Source organism: Erigeron canadensis, chromosome 2 (assembly GCF_010389155.1).
Source record: "Erigeron canadensis isolate Cc75 chromosome 2, C_canadensis_v1, whole genome shotgun sequence".
In the NCBI taxonomy this organism is placed as follows: domain Eukaryota; kingdom Viridiplantae; phylum Streptophyta; class Magnoliopsida; order Asterales; family Asteraceae; genus Erigeron; species Erigeron canadensis.
In genome coordinates, this window is record NC_057762.1 from 39148118 (window position 1) to 39174011 (window position 25894).

The window sequence follows — 25894 nt, forward strand, 5'->3', positions numbered from 1 at the left end:
GAATGGTTAATAATAGCTTGAAAAAAAAATAATGTTCACTGTCATATTTTACTGATTTTGAGTCTTCAATAATATAACGGTGTATGAAAATGTATGGTTAGGAATGGTTTGAAAGAGGGACAAAAAAACAAACATCCCAAAACAAGTTCAACACTCCTCAATTAACTTTTTTCTACTTTTATTTTGAAAAAATGACTTTGAAGCCCCTGTTAATTACTAGGGGGTGTTTAGTAGGAGAGAATCATAGAGAATGGAAATATAATAGAGAATGGAAATAGTGAGAAAGAGAATGAGTATTTGGAAATAGAATGGATTCCATTGTTTGATACCCACAGAGAATGAATATATATAAAAAAAATATAATTTTAAATAATAATACATTTATTACATATAACATCTTAAAAAAAAAAATTTTTTTTTTTTCCATTCTCTACAATTTGTAGAGAATGGAGAGAATGGAATTGATTCCCCTTCCCTTTTTCTCATTCCCTTTCTTCGTTGCAAACAAACAAGGGAAGCCATTTCCATTCTCTTTCTCCCTTTTCCATTCCATCATACCAAACACACCCCTAGAGTATTAGGAATTTGGATATATGGTAACTTCTCCTTTATTTGAAAATTTGTAGTCTAAGTTGAAGTTCTTTCCCACGTCGCTTTAGCAACTGCTAACTAGATTATTTCTTCTGCTTTGGGTATTTTTCATGACTTGTATATGTCTACAAATATTCTTTTAAAGTCTAGCTTGTCCCGTAGATAGGAATAACTAGAAAAGCAAAATGTAAGTAGCTTTGTACGTACTAAGCATCAAGTAATTAATCGATCGGTTGATATTAATTTCCATACCCATTGATGATTGAATTCGCATATGGGCCGGACTAGCTAGATCAAAACTTCATCTAATTAATAATGCAATACAAATTAAAAATATATGATTCTGTTTATTCACCGAATCATAACATTAACTAAAAATAAAAAAACAAGGAATAAATATTCTTTTAACCATATAACAATACATGTCCTGCAGCGTGTATATATATATATATATGTTGATGTTGGTCCTCTTAGCATTAACGCAAATCACTTCTCATCAATAATTGTGATCATATATAAAAAAAATTAAGTCTTCTTTAATTTGTACGTGTTCCTGTTTTTTGATATATAGATATGAGAAAGTCATGGTATCCTAGACAATTGGAAGCGCCCACGGCGGATGACCAGTTAAAGGGTCTGCTTCAAAAATTAGACACCAATGGAGATGGAAAGATCAGTCAGAGGGAATTAAGGGTAGGCTTGAGGAGCTTTGGCGTACGGTTCTCGTGCTTTAGAGCTAGGCGTGCACTGCGTCGTACTGATACGAATGGAGATGGTGTTATCAGTGATGAAGAGATAAATGAACTCGCAAAATATATTTCCAGGTGGGGCATTTATGTTACTTGATCATTATAACAGCTTCATGCCTTCATATATATATCGCGCTACTGTATTAATTAAGTGTACGTGTACGTACTATATAATTATAAATATACAGTGATCGACAAGTGAGCTGTTTTGGTATTACAATATTTGCCGCGCGCTTTACTGTTGCCAAGTGAGTAGTAATTAATTAGCTAGACTAATTAGGTCATCATCAAGTGTGTGAACCTGCAACCATCTTCATCTATCTTGTATAATTGATCAGAATCTTAGATACAAGAAGAACGAGTTGAAGTCTAATGTAAATCAAAATTTTCAAGTATCTAATTTGTTGTTCACATATTTGCTTTTACCTCTATAAAGAAATTAAAGTCTTTCTTTTCCCTTTTTTTTTTCAAACATATTATTAAGAGTGTTTGGTTTGAAAAAATCTAGAAAATACCAAGGATCGAAGCAAAATTGGCTGGGATAGAAATTAAAACTTCAATTCATTAATTTGGCATTTTCAGGGTCGTTGGTGATCCATAAGTAAATAACGATAGTCTTTGTAGTGTAAGCCCAAAAATTGTAGAACCGTCCTTGAGCCCTTGGTATCTATATATATATTCTCCTATATGTGATTCCAAATTAATTTCCCCCTTCCAACTAAATGAGAATAACGAACTGGAAATTAAAGCAAAAAGTTACAGTTAAAATTTCTAGTTATATATGCTTAGTGGAAAATATTTTTGAAAAGCTAGCTAGAATATAAATCTAACATCTTGGAACACCTTTTTGGCCCTCAATTATTGAAGCACTGGTGTTGGAATAATGACATGGATGGATTATTATTATACATTAGCCTAAAATATGCTGTTTTTAAGCATTAATAGTTAAGGTTATTTCAGGAAATTCTTGCATATAAGAATTTTGTTTCTCCAAACTATTCATAGCATTTGCAAAAATAATATAAATAATTTTTAGACTGATCGAGCTTGATAAGGTTAATTATAAATAATTTAAGTAACTGGGGTTGGTTTTCTTTATTCAGAAAACTTGCGTCTTTTAATACAAGATTAGTTTATTCGGTAGAAGTTCTTACCTTTCGGGGGTGAACTTCATGATTTTATCCATGACTTGAGTGATTTATAGAGTATTTGGAGTAATTTAGGAAGTTTGAAAGCACAAGGGTTATCTGATTACTAGGCCACTTGAACGTGGTTCAATTCGATACTAGCTAGCAATTTGAGTATCTAATGTGAGTAATTTTTTAGTAAACGAGTACTATGACAATATATAATTGATATTTTTGTTTCAAGAAGAACATACTGCACAAAGACATACCTTAAGCAGATTATCTAGGTTGAGCTTTTAACTTAAAGTTTATTTCAAGTGTTTACATGAGCTAATTAAAATCGTCGTGGGACTAAATTGAACAACATAGGTGAAATTTCATTAGGTGTATGGCCATAAGAATATCGTGTCAACCTGTATATTTATATATCTGAGTTATGTAAAAATAAATCATAGGCGGAAAACAATCTACTATTTAATATAAGGCCTGTTGAGTTATGGATTAGCTGAGACACTCAGCGAGTGAATCGTTCAGCGAGCTCTCAGCGAGTGCCTGTATCTGCAAACATGATCTATCTTCAAAGTCTAAAGGATATGTTCGATGACTCACCGTCTAGTATTTGTAAGTCAAACATGAGCGGGAATTGAAGATAAGAAGGATGGTCCCTAGGACACGTGTTGCAAGATCAAGATGCAGCCATGTGACCTTGTACTATTTCTGTGCAATGGAGTTTCTCTTTCATACCGTTTTTGGAAACAAACAAGATGAAGGAAAGAGACCTCTGCAGATCTGAATGATCCACCAATACATAGTTGACAACCTTCATGTGTCAACATCTACTAGGGTTGTCATGTGATTCCTTATCTGCCTATAAAAGGAATCACTTGACCTAGCCACCATCTAGTTGGTGTGTTCCACATTCTTTACTTTATTCTCTTTGCTTATTTGTTAAGTTTTTGTGTGTTCAAAAACTTAACGAATCTTTTCCTTTTTTGTTTACTGTTGTTGCAAAACAACCATCCATGTTTTCATCGTTTAGTTTGTAATACATATAACTAAACAAATTCTTTACTTCTCGTCTCTATTCTTGTTATTTCATATTTACATTATAAGTTAGTAAATCAAACACAAGTAGTGCATTCTAGGACCAACAAGGCCTCTGCTTATAAGGCCGTCTTGCGAGCATCCAAAGTATTGAAGACGACGGACGTTATTGCCAGCGAGCGTCCAAAGTAGTGCGTCCTCACATTTAGTCCTCCCAGGGACTCCCACGAACGCTCCTTTGTGGGCCATGTAGCAACGGTTTAAAAAAATTGTCTTCTTCTCATTTTGAAATTAACGGCTATATCTCCAATCTATTTCTTCTCCTCTTCTTTTCTTCCACACAGACGACCCCCATTTCATTTTTTTGTTCTTCCACAACCAACCTCCAAAACAACTTCTTCTCTTTCTCCAATTATTTTTCTTCCACAGCCACCATGCCTAAGAAAAACAAACAAAACCAAAACAACAAAACCAATCAAAATGTTGAAGACGACATGCTTCAAAACCTTCTCGACTTTCCTACACCACCATCACCGGCGATGTCGTTGTCTAGCCCACAAGTTCAATCTACCAACTCTCGATTCCCACTCAACTATATGTCGTCGCCATCGATGCCTCCACTCCATGTGAACCCGTTTTCGACTTCGTTTTATAATCAAGTGGGTTATAACCCGATTGACGGTATAAACAACGCAAACAACCTTCTTTTATTGCAGCAATTGCAGGCGGCACAAATGTTTTAACAAGCTACAGCAGCAGCCGCACCACCACCACAGCCGACTAATGTGGTAGATGTCGCGGACAATCAACGGGCGGGTACTAGTGTTGATTCTGCCACTCATGTAGACGATGAAGTAGAGGTAGTCGAACCGCCGAAGCGAATGACAAAACAAGGAAAGGAGGTTGCAGAAAAGAGGAAATGGACCGAAGACGAATGTGTGATTTTGACTAGGTGTTGGGTGCATGCTACTGAAGACGCGGTCAAGGGGAATAGTCAAACGGAAAACGTGTTTTGGACAAAGATTGAGACCATGTTTAACAAGGCTTCAAAAGATGGTCATCATAACATGAGTCAACTTCATGGAAAATGGAACAAAATCAAAGCTGGGTGTAAGAATTTTAGGGCTGTGTTTAAAAGTTTTAATGATGAAGGACGACAAAGCGGGGCCGACGATAAGCATATTTATGATGCCGTTCATGAGCAATACAGGGCCCAGTATCTAACGTCTCGCTTTGCATTCGAGAAATGTTGGGAAATCCTTAAAGAAAGGTTTCCCAACCTCTTGGAACAACCACGACACAAAAAAACAGCCGTGGGTGGATATGGTAGATTTGAATGATGACGGTGAACCATCCCAGCCGCATGGTGAACAACAAAACCCGGATGTTGACCAGTTGTTCGGAGATGACCCTATTAGGAGACCACCGGGACGTAATGTTAGCCGAAAGTTGTCCCAAGGTTCTGATGCAGGATCGAGTAGATCATCCATCGGGTCAGAGGCACTTCTTAAGCTCGACGAAATGCTCAAGTTGCAGAAGGAATCGCTACAGAAAACAGATGAAGATCGGCTGAAGTTTGAAGAGGATCGGAAGGCAAGGAAAGCTTCTCGTCACAAGAGGGAAGTTATGGACGCGTTTACGTTTCTTTAGAACCCGGTTCCCACTGATTTGCCAAGAAGGCAGCTGAAAGCTCTTCTAAATTATCGTAAGTCTTTGATGGATCAGTTTGGGGAAGACTTTCTAGCGATGGGTGAAGGCAGTGACGACGAAGACGATGAAGATGATGAGGGCGACAAGTAGTTTGTTTTAGTTTTCATTCGTGTTGGTTTGTGTGTTTTCAATACATTTTCATTCGTCTTAGTTTTCATATGTGTGTTTTCGATTAATTGTGTCGTAATTTTATTTTTTTTTAAATAAATGTTGTGTGCTTTTTTTTTTAAATTTAATGTGTTTTTTTATATATAAATGTGTGTGTTTTAAATTTTTAATATTAAAGATATAGTTTGGTTAAATGTATTTAAAAGAAAATGATAAAAGAATTGATGATGTGGAGAAGAAGTCCTGAAGAAGTTGTCTTATAGCAGGGAGAGTCCCGGGGGAGTCCTGAGGGGAGTCCTGCTGACGTGACAGTCAGGACTTTCCAGGACTCCGGTACTTATAAGCAGGGGCCTAATAGTAGATGACATAGATTCAAACACCAACAATTAATAAGAAATTAAGTAAGCAGATATATTAATAACGAGAGAAAAGTTTTAATAGAAAACACAAATATGAAAATAATCAATCAGATTGTGAATAAAACAACAAGAAATAAACAATCTACATGGTAATAGATTTTCTTGAATATAATGAGGAAATTTTAAAGAAAAAAACAATTAGCAATTGTTCTGCTGCTCTGTTTTTTGATATAGAGGTAAAACATATCCAAGACTAACGGGTATGATAAGTTATAACTCACACTTCTTTGACCCCTCATCTCTATGGAAAATACACTTCAGCCCTTCAACTTGAATATATTGAGAACATGTATTTATCTTGCACGCTTATAAATCGAGCTAAAGCTAAGATTGAAGGATTGAGATCCCCTAAAGTTGCTTTCAACTTTATTGGTAAAGTTGGAAGTATCTTGACCTTTGGATTGAAATCAAAGGTCAATATTAAAAATCTTTAAATCTTGACTTTTGATTTTAAATCAATGGTTAAGATATCAACTTTACCAATAAAGTTGTAATTAACTTTAGAGAATTTCAATCCAAGATTAAAGGTGATCACCTTCTCAACAAGTTAAAAAGATTCATTTTTTTCGAATAAAAAAACCTCATCCACAAGTAGTACATCCACTTTAAATCCCGACTTTTTGGGTTGGGTGTTTTGTGTGCAAATGAAGCTAAAAAAAGCTCATTTTGGTTGAGAATATAATATATCCGACTCTTTTTCTAATTAAAAATAACTCCGTAATCATTGCTTAATTAATTGCCAAATAGGTTTGTTGTCGCTTCCCGTTTAATCTATACTTCTATATTATATTATAAAAATAATAACACTTTATTTTTAAAAGTGTTGAAAAAATATAATATTTTCACTTAATACCTCTTAAAATATTTTTACTTACACTAGCCCCTTAACATTAATGATTAATCAATCATTTATCTTTTAAAATATCTTCATTAAACTTTTACATCCATTAACTGTCTACACCACTCAACGCCTCATCTACAACCATCAGTCGCCGCCACAACTACCGCCGCATTGCGCGGGTAACGTGCTAGTATTTAAAAATAAATATGCACGTATATCTTTCACTAGAACGATTCTTAAATATAGAAATTTGAAAAAACATAGATCGTCAGATCTCGAAGTGATTTTTTCTTTGGTTTTATACTTTTATCCAACCAAATTAATTTCATTGAATTATATTAACGTCAATGTGAAGCTAGGCGCAATGTCTAAAATGACCGGTAACAAGGTAAGATACCACGTTGAAAACACTTTTTCAAAGTTAATATAGCTATAGCTAAATTAAGGTTATCGTTTACGAATCTGCATGCCATGCTTTAATTTCTAGGCACGAAACCACTCGAGTACTATTAATATATGGAAATATATATACTCCGTATTATTCTTGTATGGTAAGTTGGTAACTAAAAAAATAGCACATGGCGTAGTTACTTGCTTGTTTAGACTAACGAGAGATAGTGTCCGCGTGTTGCGGTGGTGAGATGGTGGAGGTGATAGGTCAGATCATATAGTATGATAGCCAAATGCCTTAGTCGTACGGGCTCCGCCTTCGGATTTAAAAATTCGTTAAAAGTATATCGAATATCTTTAATGAAAAAGAATGAAATTTTAAGAACACCCATACGATTTTTATAATTTATCGATATACGGTTTTTGAGATAAAAGATTTTGAATTAATTAGAGAAAAAAATGATTTATGGAGGAGAAAAAAAAAAATTAGTGGTTGAGATTTGAGGAGAGAGAAGAAAATGAGTGGTTAAGATTTAAAAGTATCATAAGTATATTAGATAAAAATGTTTAAATTAGTAAATAAATAAGAAGGGTAATTTAAGTAGTTCAAATCCTTAATTGAAAATTTGAAAAAGGGCAAAATATCTTATAAAATAGTATTAAATATTAGATATATTCTCTTTGATTAATTAAATTCTTATTCTAAGAAAAGTTCAGAGTGAGTGAGTGACTCATGTATATGTCCGTTCTTATCTGCCAGAGTACACGTTTCGTTTTTTAAGTAACGAAGGAATTAAACAACTTCTACTTATCCTTGAAATTGAAGAAATGTTATGCGCGCCTTTAATTTGTCACTACAAGTCTACATGGGGCAATTCTAAAAAGTAATCATTTCTACAAATCTATATTTGCAAACTTTTGTATGACTACGTGATTCACCAATTAAGAAGAATAGAAAGCTAGGTTGTACGTATATACCAAAACTAAAATTAATGAAGATCTAGCTAAGCAAAACAAATAATAATAAGAAGTTGAATATGACTGATTGAAATGAAAGGAAAAATAAAAAGGAATAGAGCTGCCAACAAGATTAGTAATAGGTCTAGGAAAATGGCAAAAGATCACCTCAACCTCAACGGTTAGCCAAATGACAAAGAAGGATGAGTTTATATACCTATACAATGTAAATGCGATTAGCATTCCTAAACTATTATTACATCACAATATGTATTCCTAACACCCCCCAACCCTCCAACCCCCTGTGTAAGTATGTAACGATAGTGTAGGTCTCCAATATAATCTTGTGAATTTGACTCTTAAGCTTTGGATGTTGAGGTTTTGAGCTCTTAATTATAATAACACCTTCAAGTATTCTCGCCACTTCAAATATGTATAAGCCAGTTGACATAAAGTTACTTCTTAACCACATTTATTGGAATCCATCTAAGAATGAGTCCAATGGATTTAGACACTTTTCAGTATGGAATCACAGTTGATTCCACAAAAAACTATTTCAAGAGTTTCAAGTCAAAGTGGACAAATATCCAAGCAAAACTAAATATGAAAGTTCACTTTTAAAATTGTGGATTTTAAAACTTTATACTTTTTAGTATAGATAAATTTATACTTCAATGTAGTTTTACACATGAAAGCGTGACGAACTTTTATAAGTTGTTTAAACTAATTAAAAGTATGGATAATTGTAATATTATTTATAGTGAATGTAAAATTAAGATGATTGATGATTTTCATTTAAAAAAAGCAGCATATCTATCAATATGTGCATAGGTGTTAAGTTATTCTTTTGATGGAGGAACAAATGCCTCCTTTTTCAATCATATACTATGAGTAAAGTGCTTATACGATGTCTATATATATCAAGCGGTTTGGAGCTCTCATAATAACACAAACCTTATATAACTTCCAAGTTGTCAATACGTACGGGCGTACCTTATAATTCCTCTTAATTACTCTTTATTTTCCTTTGAGCATGCGGAGGGCAATCTATCTAAGACAGGCAGAACTGCCCTTGACCGAAGATCAACTAAAAAGCCTTCTCAGAAAATTTGACACCAACGGAGACGGAAAGCTTAGTAGGAAGGAACTAAAGGTAGGTTTGAAGAGCCTTGGCGTACGTTTCTCCAGCTTCAAATCAAGGCGCGCCTTCCATAATGCTGATGCTAATAGAGATGGCATTATTGACGATGAAGAGATAAATGAGCTTGCTAAACATATTTCCAAGTGGGGAATTATTATCACTTAAATAAAATGGTTGATCATATAAGTTATAGGACAACCTAGATTAAATACTCGTACTAGCAATAGCGCGCATGTGAATTTTTTCCCCCTTTTAAAGATGGAAAAAAGTCGGTTGTGAACAGGTAATAGTTACCGTGTTTGTGTGATCAGGAACACGTACAACTAGTCATAGTTAGTTGAAGTCGATCTAGTACGTATTGTAAACCAAATTAGTACTATATATATATATGTAGTTAATTAAGACCAATGTTGCTGATAGCTACTTGTAAAATACTTATATATAAGATCGAGGTTGCATATATGTGTCGACTTTAATGAATCAACTTCATAGCTCGATCTAAAGTATCATGCCTGGTACATCGATTCATACATAGCGTATAGTAGACTGTATGTACGTGGCTGGGTATTAAAAACGATAAGTGCAGCTAGATATGGACGAAGCACACATTGAATCATATCATATAAAACAACTTTTAGTTATGAGAAACTTGATCAACTATATATGTCTAGCTTTTTGTAAAGGAACTATATTGAAATAGTATGTTGTCGACAGTTATAACCTTTGAGACGCACTGACGAATAACAACATATATACTTCAGTAGAGAAGATAAAACAGACACAAATCACCATTATACGTTAGCTTCATTGAGTTAATTAGCCGTCATTGTGTAAATTAAGATGTGAAAGTCATTGTTCATGTGTGAAGCGAGTACTATACATATGATCAAAGAGATGAGAATTAGGAGGCAACGATCGATAACTTGTTTACTTTAAAATTTGCATCAAATTAAAAGAAACATCATAGAACTCAGAAAGCAAACATCTTGAAATTTGGTGGTAAAAAACTGTCTACTTATTCTAGTATTAGAGATTAACAAAAAAAAAAAAAGTGTTTGCGAGTGTCCCTTCTTCCATTACAACATTATTTATGTATAGTACTTAATTATTAAGGTCGATTTAGGCCTGCTAGAAATGATCTCCAAGCGATGAAAAAGATACAATACCCTTACCTGTCAGTCTAAGTTTGGCATAATTCCAAATTAAATAGATTTTCACCAAGTGTAATTGATTATGAGAATATTTTGTTCGCGAAACCTAAAAGTTATACAAATAAAAATGTCACAAATCTCATAACTGAAAATCACTTTTTGATAACCTCAATTGTTTAAAGTAGCTAGATTCTTTATATATTGAAAGTGGCAGAGCTTGGATTTGACATTGAAAGGGGTCGGTTGCTTGATTGAAAGGGGCCGATTAGAAAAAATAATGTTGATCTGACCTTTAAAATAAAAACTTAAATAAAAAGTTGTGTTAGTTGAATGGGGTTGATTACCCTCTAGCCCCTACTAGCTCCGACTTTATATAAAGACAAAGAGATAGAATTGTAGATACAAATAATGTATAGATTCTGAAAATAACCGGCATTAATACCTTTTTACCCAGAAAAATAGTGTATATAGATTCTGTTTCTAGCACTTTGTTGAGTGAATATTTAGTCAAAGAAACTGAATTATATTGCAGACCAGAAAATGCTTGTCAAAAGTTGAAAATGATGTGTATCTTAGATATTTAACTTTGGGATGCTCTAGTTAATTACTAGTCCCACTAAATGAGCAAGGAGCCAAGGACGATATTAAGAAAAAAAAAATCCAAAGAAAAGAGATTAAAATGAAAAAATTTATAACAAAATATAAGTTTTTTGGGGGGCAATATGACCCATCCTGCCTCACCCTTGATAACGCCCCTGTAATTGAGGGTAGATATGCAGTAGTTTCGTACAAAATCAGATGATGTTTTGCAGGAATCCATCTTTTAAAGATGTTTACCAAGTTTTTGTTTTCACGATTAGAGAATAGAAGAACATATTCTTATATAAGAACTACGTACTTTATGGAACAAGAAAAAACTCTCTAGGCAGGGTATTTTTCTGAGACATATTTGTTGGAATCACGTTAGTGTGACCGTCATTGATCATGTATCATTCATGATATGATAATTGACAATAACTGAAATCCCTATGTCTAAGTAAATATATGATGGGCGTATTTACTCTTAGAGACGTAGTATATGGTTTCCCATTAGGTGATTGTAACTAAGAGGACTAATGGTACACACATTAAACACCAGAAGGGTTGAATGTGTAAATACTAAAGGGTTGAATGTGTAATTACTCTCATTATAAATAGAGGGTAATTTACCCTAAGTTAAGGTTAATCCCTGCACACATAATACCCTAATTTTCGTGTGTGTATTCCTATATAATTCGTGCATCATGTTCCAGCCGAATTTATCATCCCATTATTACTCAATCACCTTGTTATGGGAACCCGAAATCAATAGCAATTATGCTTTATGCTCTTACAGGTTCCACAGAACGATTGGGGATGTTTTATCACTCGAATCGAATCATGTTTATTCCAACAATATTTTCTTTCCTCTTCTGTTAATATTTTGTATGCCCATTAAGCGTTTCAACTTATAAGACTACTGCATGTAAAAATTGGTAGAGAAAAGTTGGGCATAGGGGTGGTCCAATAGGCCCAACTGCTCTTATCAGAAGACCCATTGAGAAGTCATTCTTAAAATTTGCATAATCTCTATTTCTATCTCTACCATCTCTATCTCTATTTCTACTATATTATAAAGTATTTGTTTCTTTTATTTTTTCAGCTTTAAGTAATTGAAAACCTCAAAATTACCATGTCACTTATTCATAATACCATTAAAACAAATCTCAACCACTCATTTTTCTCTCTCTCCTCAAATCTCAACCACTCATTTTTCTCTCTCATCTATAAATCATTTTATTTCTCTAATTCTTTCAAAATCTTTTATCTCAAAACTTGTACATCGATAAATTATAGTAAAATTATATGGGTGTCCTTATAATTTCATGCTCTTTCATTAGAGATGTCATTCGATATAATTTCGATGAATTTTTAAATCCGAGTGCAGAGTCCGTACGGCTAAGGAATTTGGCTATCACACTCTATGACATATCACTTCCTATGACTTATCACACTCTATGACCTATCACCCGCACCATTTCACCGCCGCAACGCGCGAGTACTTTCTCTTTTTAATCATTAAAGATTCCAAATTTCCAAGAGACAACTTATTTCGTAGGCCGTGACATTTCTGTTGCGTAAATGATTACTTTCTTACAATTTGGGTAATTTGGTTTGCAACTTAACGATATGATCGAGATGTCTGTAACTCTGTAAGCATATGTCATTCTTTGACGTAGTATGAAATTAATCATCCTATAAGAAACCTATAACAATGTTAATATAAATATATACTCCGTATCATGTAAGATTATAGTTGCCAGATTAAACTTAAAAAAGCCAAATAACCTAAGAAAAAAAGTGAATATGCTCCAATATATGTGTGCATATATCTCATGCTTTCTAGAGCTTCTTAACTAACTAAACAAACAACATCCAGGTTTAGGACAAGCTAGGTGGATACTGGATAGATGTCAACATGTGGTGTTTTCATTCGACCATAATTCATTATTAATGTACCATAATTAAAAATTGATCAGATATTTTTAATTAAATCAACTTGCTAATAATTGTGTCACCCATCTTATCCCCAACCAATCATTTATCTTATTCATAAATTCAACCTCAAATATGCACTTTAGCACTTTAAGTTTTTTTTTTTTTTTTTAAAGGTGTATTTTGACTCAAACGTGGCTGGATGCAATTTTAACCAATTATCGTTGGACCTCACGAGATGCTGAGCATAAGCTGCAGTCTCTCAGCCCCCCTCCTTGTGGAAAATTCTTAAATGGGAAACCCAAGGATTGTGTCAGTCGAGGCTTGAACCCACAACCTTAAGAGAAAACCCACTGAAGCCCCACATAGTGGAAAGTGTAAACACTCATGGCCACTGAAGTTTAAGCGAGTGGTTAGCAGCTTAAGCCTTAGCACTTTTAAGTTATATGATAAAGTATTCAAGAGTGTATAAACACTTTTAGTCTATACCATTATTATATCATACTACACATTTACGCAAACGTGTGACCCTCAATAGTGTGTACGTAGCTAGCTAGCTTGGTTGGTAAAACTTTATATCATTGTTAAATATATATCAAAGTGCCGCTATTTATGCCAATATAACTGTTGTTTTATGATCAACAACTTTTCAAAATTGAAACGTTCACACACGGACACCATTCCTCGTTGAATCCTATTTGACAATATCCATTTATATTTGATAATGCCCATTTATTTTAGATTGTTCAATGTTATTGTTACCATGGCCAATAACTCCATTGTATATTAAGCAAACTTAAAGAGAGGTCACCATATTTAATACAAGATTGAGAGAAATCAGTCCAATCATCATAACTCAAATTTTAATTTGTGATGACTGTATAAATATAACAGAAATGTTACAGGTGCAAATAATTTATAAACAAAGCTTATAAACTCGTATAGGTGACAAAAGAAAAGGCAAGTTGATTTAATTAGTACCAAACTTTGTTTCTAGAATATTTGTAAGTATAACATTAGTCTTAAGTTTAATAGTTCGGTGGAATGGCCTAACTATAAAACTTGATAGAATGTAATAAAGCTTCAAGTGGGAATGAACTCCATTTTTAAATAAGGTGCATTGAACGTGCACCACATCCTTTCTATATTCAAGCTTTTCGGCTATTAAAAGATTCACTGCCGGAGGAAAGGTGGTTTACATCTATCTCTATATATCCTCGCAAGATATGCATTAGCTTAAGTACAATTTGCAACAAATCCTTAAAAGATCTATAGAGTTCTGTTCATTGTATTTTCTAAAGAATGGCATTCAAGACCACTTCCATGAACGAGAATGTCTCCGATGATGGCAGACGAGAACTCACGATCAAAGAGTTCAGGAGATGGTTGATGAGGTTCGACACTGATAGAGATGGTCGGATCAGCAGAAAGGAGCTCCGGCAAGTTGTTAAAGCCACAGGTGGTTGGTTTTCTGGTTGGAAAGGCAAGGCTGGGATCAAGTCTGCTGATAAAAACGGAAATGGATTTGTTGAAGAGTGTGAGATTGAAAACTTAATCCAGTTTGCACAGAGGGAATTGGGCGTAAGAATCATACCGTATTAAATAATGCACTTGTAAACCATCTCTTTATTTTTTTTGTTGGTAAATAATGAGTTCTGAAACATATACGCGATTTTGTGTTTTGAATTTAAATGAATAGATGTGATTCTGATGTTTGGTTCTTTTCTACATGAATGATTCTACGTTGTACGGTTCTACCAAGGCAAGCGAAATTTCATATTTATCTTCAGTCAGTCCATGGTTGGAGGTGGAAGTTTCCAGAAGTTCCACGAATTATAATCCTCCTGCTAACAGAACACGAAAAATAAAAACAGATTAAGGTTATAAAGATAAAGTAGCAGAACTTTTGTATAAGTTAAAGCATATCAAACCTCTTCATGCACAGATATGGGTGGAAAAATTCCATTAACGAGTGCGTGAAGTGAAGCATATGATTTGGAGTCGATACATCGGTTAATTACAACCTCTCCCTGTAATATCCCAAACACAAGGACTAAATAAGTTACGATTATCATATTTACCAAACTTTTAAAACAAATATTAGCATAACAAACTTTTGAAACATGATTAGCAGGGATTATGGTTTTATAACCACCTTAGGATTAATGATGAAGATTTTTCCTTTGGATATCCCAACCTTGAGGTAACTAAATTCATCTGTATCTCTGTTTCCAAAACCAGCATAGAACGGATTCCTATCAGATGGAAAACATGACTTGATATCCTGGGATCAAAAAGAAATGAGAAATTTGAGTACCCTCATATTGTCATCAACATGATATAAAAAGTTCAATACTCGTCCCATGAAAATTATACAACTTTTCTATTCGGGGTGTCCCATGAAGTACACAACATTAACATCACACATTTTCCTATAAACATCACAAAAGTAACAGAGTACTTCTATTCAAATTTCTCTCAAATTCTGGTATTGCAGAATGTTCTAGATATTCGACAGATACTTAGACTACTATAGCTATAGTTGCAATTTTCATGGAACAGCATAGTCTAGACGATCTACTAACCTCCAAACAAGCAATTTTGAATTCATGTGGAGCTCTTCTTATGACTGCAAAAGCATAGTAAAGTAATTTTAGAGACAACTCAATAATAATAATATATGCCAAAATCGAAAAGAAAACATTTGCTTTCTCAATTCTTATCATACTGTAGAGTAACAGATTTGTCACTCTACTACTAAGATATCCATTAATTCAGTATACTCAATGTCCTCTTATACATCTGTGTAGTGGTCCAATACCCAGCTGAAAATTGAGATGTATCAAATGTTCACCTTCACGGAAAAGAGAAGGAAAAAGTCCATCAGGAGAAATAACAACAGGCCCATCAGGCAAAGCCTTCCCATCCTGAAAAGTAATTTAAAAGAGGATTGTGAGGATGACAGAACCCACACATAATATAGTGCTAACAATTGGATTCTGCAGCAACATAGCTGCCTTTTGGGGAGAGAATAGAGAGTACTTGGTTCAAAGTACCTGTTTAAGGTTGAACAGAAACTGTCTAGTGATAGAAGCTTGAGAAATTGCCCGGGCACTTAGATAAAGCATTTGATATCCATTTTCCTACAACATACAATCAAGAAAACGTTGATGTTTGGCTAAATTCATATTAGTTCATAAAGTAACTTTTTTTGTCTGTTTAGTCCACAAACACTATTCAAGTTTTGGCCACTATTATGCCACTGTAAATAGACATATAGACTGCTAGTCAAAAACTTGTATTGATCTATCTGGCTAAAGAATGTATAATATGACCCTCAACTCAAGATACTGAATAAGCAATCTCCTATAGTGGTTGCAATATTTCCTTTATGCTAAAATGTGAATGTATATTATACACTCTCACAAAGACAACCATTACAATTGGTAATAGTATGGTTTTCACCCACAAGAATATTTTTACATCAGTTTAGAAATATTTAGCAGTAATATCAACAAATAGCCAGACACTTCTATTATACTACTGTCAGGTCAAACATCAGAAATGTCATAAAACGAAGTGGGTGGCAAAGAGGCTATAAATGCAAGCATAGAGTGAAAACGGCCCACAAACCTTAATTCCTGAAAAGAGGTGTGTTACACCAATATGTGACCAATCTCTTCCAACTAAAGGCATGAATTGTCCGAGAACATCAGATCTGTAAGTCAACAGCATATGTGTTACCTTCTAACTCATAATTTATCCGCATTTAAGCAAAAATAAATCCAATTCTTTAAAATTTATTCCATAGTTATGGACTATGAAACATCTGATTTTGAAGTATATAAAATCTACTATTACGGAAACCATTTGGTGCGAGAATCCACACTTGGTGATCTTAATGGCGACTGGGATCATGAGGTATCCATGTTCAAAGTTCTATATGAATTGCTTAGTCTAACATTGACTTTGAAAAAGCTAGCAGAATGAAATATTGTCATGATTGTCTTGTCCACAAAATTAAGTTGGAAAATCTCAAACATAAGTAGCACGTTTAGTTGGGTCTTGATTGACAGAAAGCGCATAATAGCATCACCTCCAAAAAGAGGGACCGACTAACCGACATAACTTTGTGCTTGAAACACGAAAACAATTATAAAAAAAGGTAAACAATTGAGGTGGCAATTTATCTCCATCAGGTAAAAGTAAAACATTTAGCTAGATAGAAGTCTAGAACATGTCAAATGGGCTGAAAACATTACCAGTCAGGTCAAATGGATCAAAAGTCGCCTAGGTCTAATTTGAGTGTGCACGATACCCAACATCACTTTAATCAAAGATGCTGATGATATGATCCCACATCGGCCAAGTATGGGATTGGTTGGCGGTTTATAAGTCAAGGTGTCCCCTCCTCCTTTGAGCTATCTATTGGGAATGAGTTCTACACCTAGCTTATGACATGATATGGGCCTATTATGGGATGGGTTCGTATCTATTGGTATCAGAGCCAGCCCTAGCTTTCGAGGTTCCAACACTCGGAGTGGTGACCTATGGAGTTGTGGCTTGGACCCAAGGAGAAGGGTGCCAACCGTGACCAACGAGGACATTGGCTCTTCAAAGAGTGGGGTTTTGATATGATCCCACATTGGCCCAAGTATGGGATTGGTTGGTGGTTTATAAGTCAAGGTGTCCCCTCCTCCTTTGAGCTAACTTTTGGGAGTGAGTTCTACACCTAGCTTATGGCATGATACGAGCCTATTATGGGATGGGTTCGTATCAGCTTAGCATCACCTAAAGAATAGTAGAATACATTTAGAAGAAATGGTCTTCTTTCTGATGTGTTTTATTACTTTAAATTCAACTAGAGCAAGGTGTAACTGATAACGCTTGATCATTCGTAAGTAAGCTACATTCATTTTATTTAAATCGATGGAAATTAAGAAATAATTATAGTAGATTTATAAAAAAAAAAAAAAGGCTCTTACTTGGTGATTGTTCCATCAACATCTGAGATCACAATGCGAGTATCCCACCTCCACAAATATATTCTAGCATCCACCTGAGATGCAAGTCAGGTAAGCTACACATATACCATAAACGAACACACATCACATAAAACTAATTAAAAAAATGCAAGAAACCACAAATAACCTTTTGAGCCCCTAACACAGATGTTGAAAACGTGAATGTGACTGTGTTTTTCCCTTCTGCAAGATTCAAAGAAGCTAGCTGCTCAGCAGTTGGAGTAAGTGCCCGTGTGTGCATCTTATCCAACTTTGGTGAACTATCTTCTTTTTCAACATCTGTTTCTGTTACAGTATCACCATCAAGATCCTTTTTAACATTTTGTTCTTTCTCAGAAGCATTTTTACTTCCCATTCTTCTAAACGGCCACAAGCTCCAGCTTCCGCCAGCGCCATCAACGCCACCTACACAAGGATTTTAACTGTTGAAATACTGATAGCTATATTAATCTTTATAAATGGTATGATTTAAATGGTATGAATACAATAGTAAGTAATATAAATGCAAGTAAAAAGATAAATTACCACTTGCAATGCCACCGTCTTTAAGTTCTTTTGATAGACTATCTCCACTCTGTGATAATCGTTTCTCTAAGGTTGCCTTTCTCAAACTTGAAGCATCCTCCCTGAGCAAATCCCAATTTGAGGATCTAAATTTGCCAACCGGAGAGTAAAATTGTGGATCCTCGTGATTTTCTGGACCAGAAACGTTAAATTGGCACCGCATATTGGGCAGGGACTTTGCCTGCCGACGAATTTCTGCTTCTGTGATTTCACAACACCTAGGAGTAGGAATCTCCACATTACTTGAACACCTTCTAATACTTCCTTTCACCCCTTCAAAATCACCTTTGAGGTTATCTTTATAGGTTCTGACTGTAAGTTGATCATGACCTTTAATTGGGCCCTTTGACTCACTCTCTACCTGATTGACTTCTTCATCTATCTTGTGTATACTCGGCTTTGATCCATCAAGATCACCAAACATTAACTGTTCTTCCACAATCTGTTCAGACACTTGTTTGATCGAAACAGAATTACCAGAGACATCTTGAAACTCACCATTTGAATCTAAAGGAGCTTTAACTTCATTCATTTCGTTTTGACAAAAAGGTACCATAACAGAACTGCATGAAACAACTTCTAGAGGCGCATCTCCTTGATGAACAGCGCTTGTTTGATCAGATACTTGTTTGATCAAAACAGGATTACCAGGTACATCTTGAAATTCACCATTTGACTCCAAAGGCAGCCTAATTTCAGTTGTTTCAGTTTGACAAAAAGGTACCCCAACAGAACTGCATGAGACATCCTCTAAAGACGCATCTCCTTGATTACATCCACTTTCTGCATAGCTTTCGGGTACAATTTCTAGAGATCCTTGAGCTGTTATTAATCCGACTTCTGGGTCATCAGTATCATCCAACCGAGTTTTTGACCTCTCTTCAGAACCACGGTTTTCATCAACCACTTTATTAGCACTACAAACAACATCTGCCACAACAGTTTCTTCAACCGCCATTGTGGGAACCTCATTTTCAGCACCATTAACAAAATCTGCTACAATGGTTTCTTCAACCGCAAATGCAGGCACCTCATTATCAGCCCCTGAACTCCCCAAATTATTTACAAAGTGTTGTTCGTGCAGCACCAAACTCCCTTCCAATCTTCCACCCGTAATAGCTCCATTATCTTTTCTCGGTTCTACATTCCCATTCTTATTACTTCTTGATGAAAGGTTGGTCGACCACCTCATTTCCAAGAGATCAGCAGCCATCTCAGCACTTTCTAACGACCTATTTGTATCATTCTCTTCTTTTGTCAAACTATGTTCTTTCATCGATCTTCTCCCCATAACAAATCCTAAAATCCTAGACCTTTTAGAACCACTCCTATTCAAAACGGCACCATTTGTGACATCAGTAACTGTATTACACTGATCAAAGTCATAATTCATACTTTTAGACTTAACCGGCATCTTATCTTGTGGTTTTCCATTTACTTCCCCACACGACGACGAAGGTGAAGAACCAACCGTCTCTACTTCCTCCGAATCAACCTCCCTAAGAAAATACGCCTCTCCTCGTGGATCCAAATACATATGAAAATCCGCATCAACCCCATTAACATTTATGTCAACAACTCGCTCTTTCGCCTTCAACACCCCTTGAAACTTACCAAATTTAACATACCAAGGAGACGATTTCAAGCTACCGTCTTCTTGTTGCACCACGACCATATCAACCGCCCCACCAAACGGATGAAACGGACCAGAGACGGTATAAACCCCTTGAGTTATATAACTACCTAGCCTCCACATTTTCCCCTAAATTATATATAACACACCTCACCAAAATCACATCACTCGAATATACATGTATAAATACTACGACTTATTTATATAATATTCATAAAGAAACACAAAAATCTTGAAAAAACAGTTATGTCCACTATCCTAAAGATTGCAAATTCCTAATATATACAATGGGGACCAACCAAACTAAACAAAGATCAAATTTTTCGAAATACCCAATTCGATTCCTACACGCAATGCGTTCGATAATGGTTTCTAAACTCTAGACGTTTGAATAAAATCGCCTCCTTCTAATTATCCTAAATATACACCTATAGATACAAATAGATATAATAGATGGATAGATACAGATACACAAGTAGGATATATGGATAAAGATTGAATCTTTTTTGCAGCACAACGAATGAAAATAAAGAAAAGAAACAAGGAAAGAAGATTTGGGAAAATTATTATTATTACACAGTTAGCAAATGGGAAAAAAGCATATTCTTTTTAAATGATTCGATTGTACCACAAACAACACCACATAATGGATTTATGATGTTTTTCTGCACCAGTCAAAGAAAATGACATTCATCATGTGGGCTGAATTTTTTGTTTTTCTTGATTCTGGTATATTATAGGATGAAAATGGGATTTAAGGAATAATTAAGGGGAAGAAACTCTGGGTTTTTATATGTGTATAATGAATAATGAATTTGGGTTGTGGGTTGGTGGGTGGGTCGGTTGAATATGTCAACGTGAATCATTTCATAGGGAAGGAAACAGAGCAAAATCGTAGTTAATGATGGAGGTTGTGATGTGAATGAAACATGGATACAATGGTCATTCTAACATTTCAACACCATGTTTTTCCTATTTCATGTAACACGTTAGTAATAAATGATGACATAAAATACCATGTTTTGGATAAGTGATAAATATTTTGACACCTAGAAACATAAAAAATCAGAGGTTAAATCCCTTTCTCATAAAAATGTCCAAAGTTCTTTTCTACTTGTATCATTTAAGTAGAATTTATAAACAATTTCCCTTTTTTATCTTGGTTAAGAATAAAGTTTTTCTATATTTTAATCTCTTCATACGACGTCAAAATATTAGGACCAAAACTCATAAAAAATGACAACGATCGGTTCATTTTCGTTTTGCTTTTTTTTGTAAGTGGTGACACAAGTTAATTTAATTTTCTATGTATGTAATATGTATGGAAGCATATGAGTAATATATGACGGTAATTATTTATATAACAACTAACATGGTACTCACGCAAAGTAACGATGATGGTGGAGATAATTGTTGGTGGCAAATGCGATGCCGAGTGGTATAAATAAAATGTAAAAGGTTAACAAAGATATTTTAAATGATAAAAGTAATTAATATTAAAGGGGCAGTGTATGTGAAAATATTTTAAAGGGTGCTAGATGAAAATATTACATAATTTTTCAATACTTCCAAAAATGTCTTTCTGTTTTTCTATTAAATTGTACTAGCACGACACTCGCGCAATGCGGTGGTATTCATGGCGGCGATAGTGTGGCGGTGGGGACGATTGTTGGTGGTGAGGCAGCGTAGAGTAATGTAGATAATTGATGTAAAAAATTAATAGATATATTTTAAAAGATAAATATTAATTGATAATGTAATATAGTAATTAAAAGGTATTTTAGATATTTTTTTCATGTAACTTTTAATATTGTGGCTATTTTTTTTTATAATAAAATCAAGAGATGAACTCGATATGAACTTAATCACCTCAGTTTTTATTATGCCATCAAGATTATTTTTTAAACTTTTCATATATATGCAACAAGTGTCATATCATGGCTTATCATGTTGTCTTTCTATATCTATATTTGTATTTGTATCTATTTCAATCTATTATGAAATATTTGAATTAAAATCTTACATTTTTTTTAGAACATATATAAATATAAATATAGTAATATAACAATAAAACCAGTTATTTACAATCGCGTTAAAATCTTAAAAAAATCACGTTATCTATTACTCCTTTATAATGATTATTCACCCCTATTTTATGAAAGAGTTAGAAAATAGTTAGATGAGAAATTACTAGGTTGCATTTAATAAACAACTCTTAAAGAAAGAGTTATTAGATATAACCAAAATTACCCTTAATGAATTAATTTACACTTTAAACCTTTATTTTCTAAAATATTACTATCACCATTGTATCAACTTACACGGTTAGACCACTCGACACCACTAAACCACTAAACCTCCGTCGCATTGCACGGGTACAATGTTAGTAATATTATGTTTAAATTTACAATTTGTACAAGCACATCAATGGTGCCAAAATCTCCTTTATTGTAATATTATCATAATTTGCCAACGTAATGAACAATAACCCGCCTATGTGACGGGTTTTGGTTGACCCAAGTCGTCACACCCTGATTTACTCTTCAGATTTTACCATATCACATTTTGATCGTGGTTTTTTCTTTGGGTATTCTTTCGGTTTTTTTCATACTTTTTTTCCTTTTTAATTTTTAGTTAACATATTGAAAATTTCAGTCAATCTTTTTGGTCCCTCACAGTAACAATATTCAGATTTTCGCCACATCAAATCCGGATTGTTTACATTAAAGGAATATTTAGTCCTCTTATCGAAATGGTCACCGTCTGAACCTTATTTGTTGTTGTACACAAAAAGTGGCTCATTAAACGAGATATAAACAATCTTTCGTGATAATCTTTATAAGGTCTATATGTCTGTTCCAAATGATTTCAATCACAATCTACCCACAAATACAATTTATAAACTCAACAACTCACTTTATGGTCTCAAACAGGAAACCTGTTAAGCCCAAATAAAAAACATGTTAAAGAACAAATCGTCTCATGTCAGAAGTGTCAGCCCTAACTATATATCCCCAACACTAATTGCAAGGATTATAACCATATGATTGTGTGTTATTCCAAAAAAACCTTGTTTATCGGCATCTATTAAAGCTGGTAAGGCTGGAAAAAATAGAAATATCTCTCATTCGGAAAATAAAAAGGCTACATACATGTATATTGGTTTATCACAACCACACTTTAAAATGAAGTTAAACTCGTTATTACTTGGATTATTTCAATTTAGGAATAGCTAGCCTATCAACTATACTCAACTCCGAACTCAAACCTACGTGTTATCCTGTTATATGCTACCAGCAGCTACTTAACTACATATCTACATATAAAATTTGCCGGTGAAAAAATGATAATGAAAAAACATCCAAAAAGAGAAGTGGAAGAACCCTGGTCGGCCAACTTAACTTTAGCAAATCATTTCCACCATCATTGCCTTTCAATTCACCTTCAACTTTTGCTTCATGGTTAGTTTAAGGAAGATTGGGTTCCTTTCGTTATAAAATACGAGTATATTATACAAGTTTTTTTTTTTTTTTCATTATATATAAGTAAATCATATTAACATAATGAACTTTACTACTTTAGTGATCACCACACTTTTTAAGAAGAAAATAAACAAAAAAAAAGTTTGCTTGCTTATACAAATCAAACCATATCAAAATAAAGACATACATATTAAGAATATGCAAAATGTATGCAAATAATTTTCTTAATTAAGCATATATCGATATGAAAAGGAAAAAAAAAAACATGGTTTTTATGAGAGATAAATTAAACATTGGCACCGAAAAGTGATAAGCAATTCATTTTATTTCCTGACAATATATGAATAATATAGTTAGTTGGCTCCACAAAACACATGATGTTAGTCGTTTATTGGTATAATACAGCAAATTGTATTCCCCAAACAACAAAAACTGGGACCTCCACCTTTCCAATTCCTATGGATATTCGATGAAGCTAGCAATTAAACTCTTTTACTTATAATCATATTGCGAATAAACGTACAACAACATAATAATAGAATATGATATCATAGCTAGGTACATACATATTTGAAATTAATATAAAAAATCTTTCTCTAATATCTTTTTTTTTTTTTAATATCACATATATGGGTTCTATCTTTAACAATATTTTTAGTGGCCAACACAATCCCAGGAGCTTACTTTTAATATTTTACAATCAAATAAATAAATTTGATGCTTTTAATTTGGACTACAATAATTAAGAACAAATTAAGAAAAAGATACAAAAATGTATGGGATAGCAACAAGATTATTATTACTTTACTATCATATATATACACAAAAGATTGATTATACTTTAAAAACTTGAATAAAAATTGGAGAAGCCTTTAAATTCCCCCCTAAAAGTGTAGTAGAATATATATGTGTGTGTGTGTGTTTTGTTTAAATTAAGCAGCATGAATAATTTTAGTATCATCCATTGCAATGGAATTCTTACAATAAGCAATAGCAGATTGAATGGCAGCTTGCAATTCTTCCATAGTACTATCACTTGTGCTGCTTTTGGCTGATGGACTTATTGTTCCTGATGAAGCAAGCAGCACTCCACTATTACCTGGAGATGTTCTCATAGATGCTGGAGCGGAAAACTGATCACCTCGCCTAATTAATGGCAAACTCCTATTGTTATTATTACTTCTAGAGCTCACCATGTTTCCAGAATACGAATGTGGTTGTTGCCGGTTATATATTTCGGTATTATTATTATTATTATTGGATCTTTTATTATTCGTCTTTTGAAATGACAACATTGGCCTCACCATTTTCATGTACCTTTTGATGAGTTGTGTGACTTCTAGTTTGAGTTTTTTCTTGGCCTTTGGATCTTCATTGTGGTCTCCTTCTTTTTCATCTTTTTTCGATTTGGGTCGGTTAAAGATTGAAAAAGATTTCGACTTTGGTCTAGGTTGATTATAATTGACATTGTTGGTGTTTGGCAAGTTGAAATCTGAGAAAGTGTTCCTATGATGGTAATGGAAACTAGTATTGCCAATAGGGTTGTTTTGGTCTTTTAGGATATCTTTCATAGGTAAGGTAAAACTATCCATAGAATTTGTTGATGAACGTGGGGATATTGGAAGATGAGAGAGGAGGTGAAGAGGGAGTAGATGGCCATGAAAGAAGATATCATCAGCCGGGGATAAGTCAATGGCGGTCAACGGTTCGGATGGTGGTGTAGTACTAGTAGTACAGCTGGTAGTGTTATGGTGTTTGTCATTGTAAGTATGATCATTATAATACTTATTATTATGGCCATCTTGTTTTGATGGTGGATTTGGATGGAGAGAGATAGTGAATGAGAAGTCATGTGTTGGAGATGCCGATGCCGAGGGCGGAGAGGCGGTGGCCGTTGGTGGTGGAGAGGTGTTGTGGTTGGTTGTTTCTTCTAATTGTAGTATTGCTTCTTGTTTGTTGATCATGTTATAAGTGCTGCTAGTTTGCTCATTTTCAACTTTGTCTCTCATATTTACAACTTCCATATGCCTTAAGCTTTTAGTGTTGATTGTTGATCACCTATACACATAAATAAAGAGATAAGGAAGAGATAGAGAGGTGTGTTTGTGTGTGTTGGCAGAGAGAATGAGAACAAGTATTAGTTTGGTGCAAAATACTTGAGTTTTTTTGTCCATATAAGAGAAGGGTGTGGTGGAATGAAAACCATGAGACAAAGAGATGTAATCAAATTGATTATTAGAAAAACATTTTGTGTCCTTTTCAAGTATTATTACAGCTATACTTATAAAGAAAGTCCATGCAAATAATGAATAGTTTTTTCTCTATTGTTAACAGATTTTGCATTTTAAAATTACGTTTTGAAAAAATTATGTACACAAAATTGTGTTTTCACTCAAACACCTTTTTAGATTAAATGTGTTTTACAAACGTAATAATCAAATAATCACTT

The 25894-nt window shown here is 34.0% G+C and overlaps 2 protein-coding genes across 3 annotated transcripts; both read right to left on the minus strand.

The window, feature by feature from the left end:
* Nucleotides 1-14353: 14353 nt before the first annotated feature.
* Nucleotides 14354-20897, minus strand: LOC122586596 (phosphatidate phosphatase PAH2-like). 2 transcript variants are annotated; one of them, XM_043758579.1, is made up of 10 exons: nucleotides 18292-20897; nucleotides 17894-18171; nucleotides 17728-17801; nucleotides 16376-16460; nucleotides 15799-15885; nucleotides 15597-15669; nucleotides 15328-15371; nucleotides 14898-15026; nucleotides 14674-14772; nucleotides 14354-14586 (listed from the first exon to the last, which is right to left on the minus strand). In XM_043758579.1, the coding sequence occupies exons 1-10, from the start codon at nucleotides 20084-20086 to the stop codon at nucleotides 14533-14535; spliced, it is 2718 nt and encodes a 905-aa protein (XP_043614514.1). In that variant the 5' UTR covers nucleotides 20087-20897; the 3' UTR covers nucleotides 14354-14532. The 2 variants fall into 2 exon arrangements, with proteins under 2 accessions (XP_043614514.1, XP_043614513.1); XM_043758578.1 differs by having other exon boundaries at nucleotides 14354-14589.
* Nucleotides 20898-24222: 3325 nt separating this feature from the next.
* LOC122589493 (BRI1 kinase inhibitor 1-like) lies at nucleotides 24223-25610 on the minus strand. The gene has a single exon (XM_043761789.1). It carries the CDS (start codon nucleotides 25467-25469, stop codon nucleotides 24378-24380), a length of 1092 nt encoding a protein of 363 aa, XP_043617724.1. The 5' UTR covers nucleotides 25470-25610; the 3' UTR covers nucleotides 24223-24377.
* Between the last annotated feature and the right edge of the window lie 284 nt (nucleotides 25611-25894).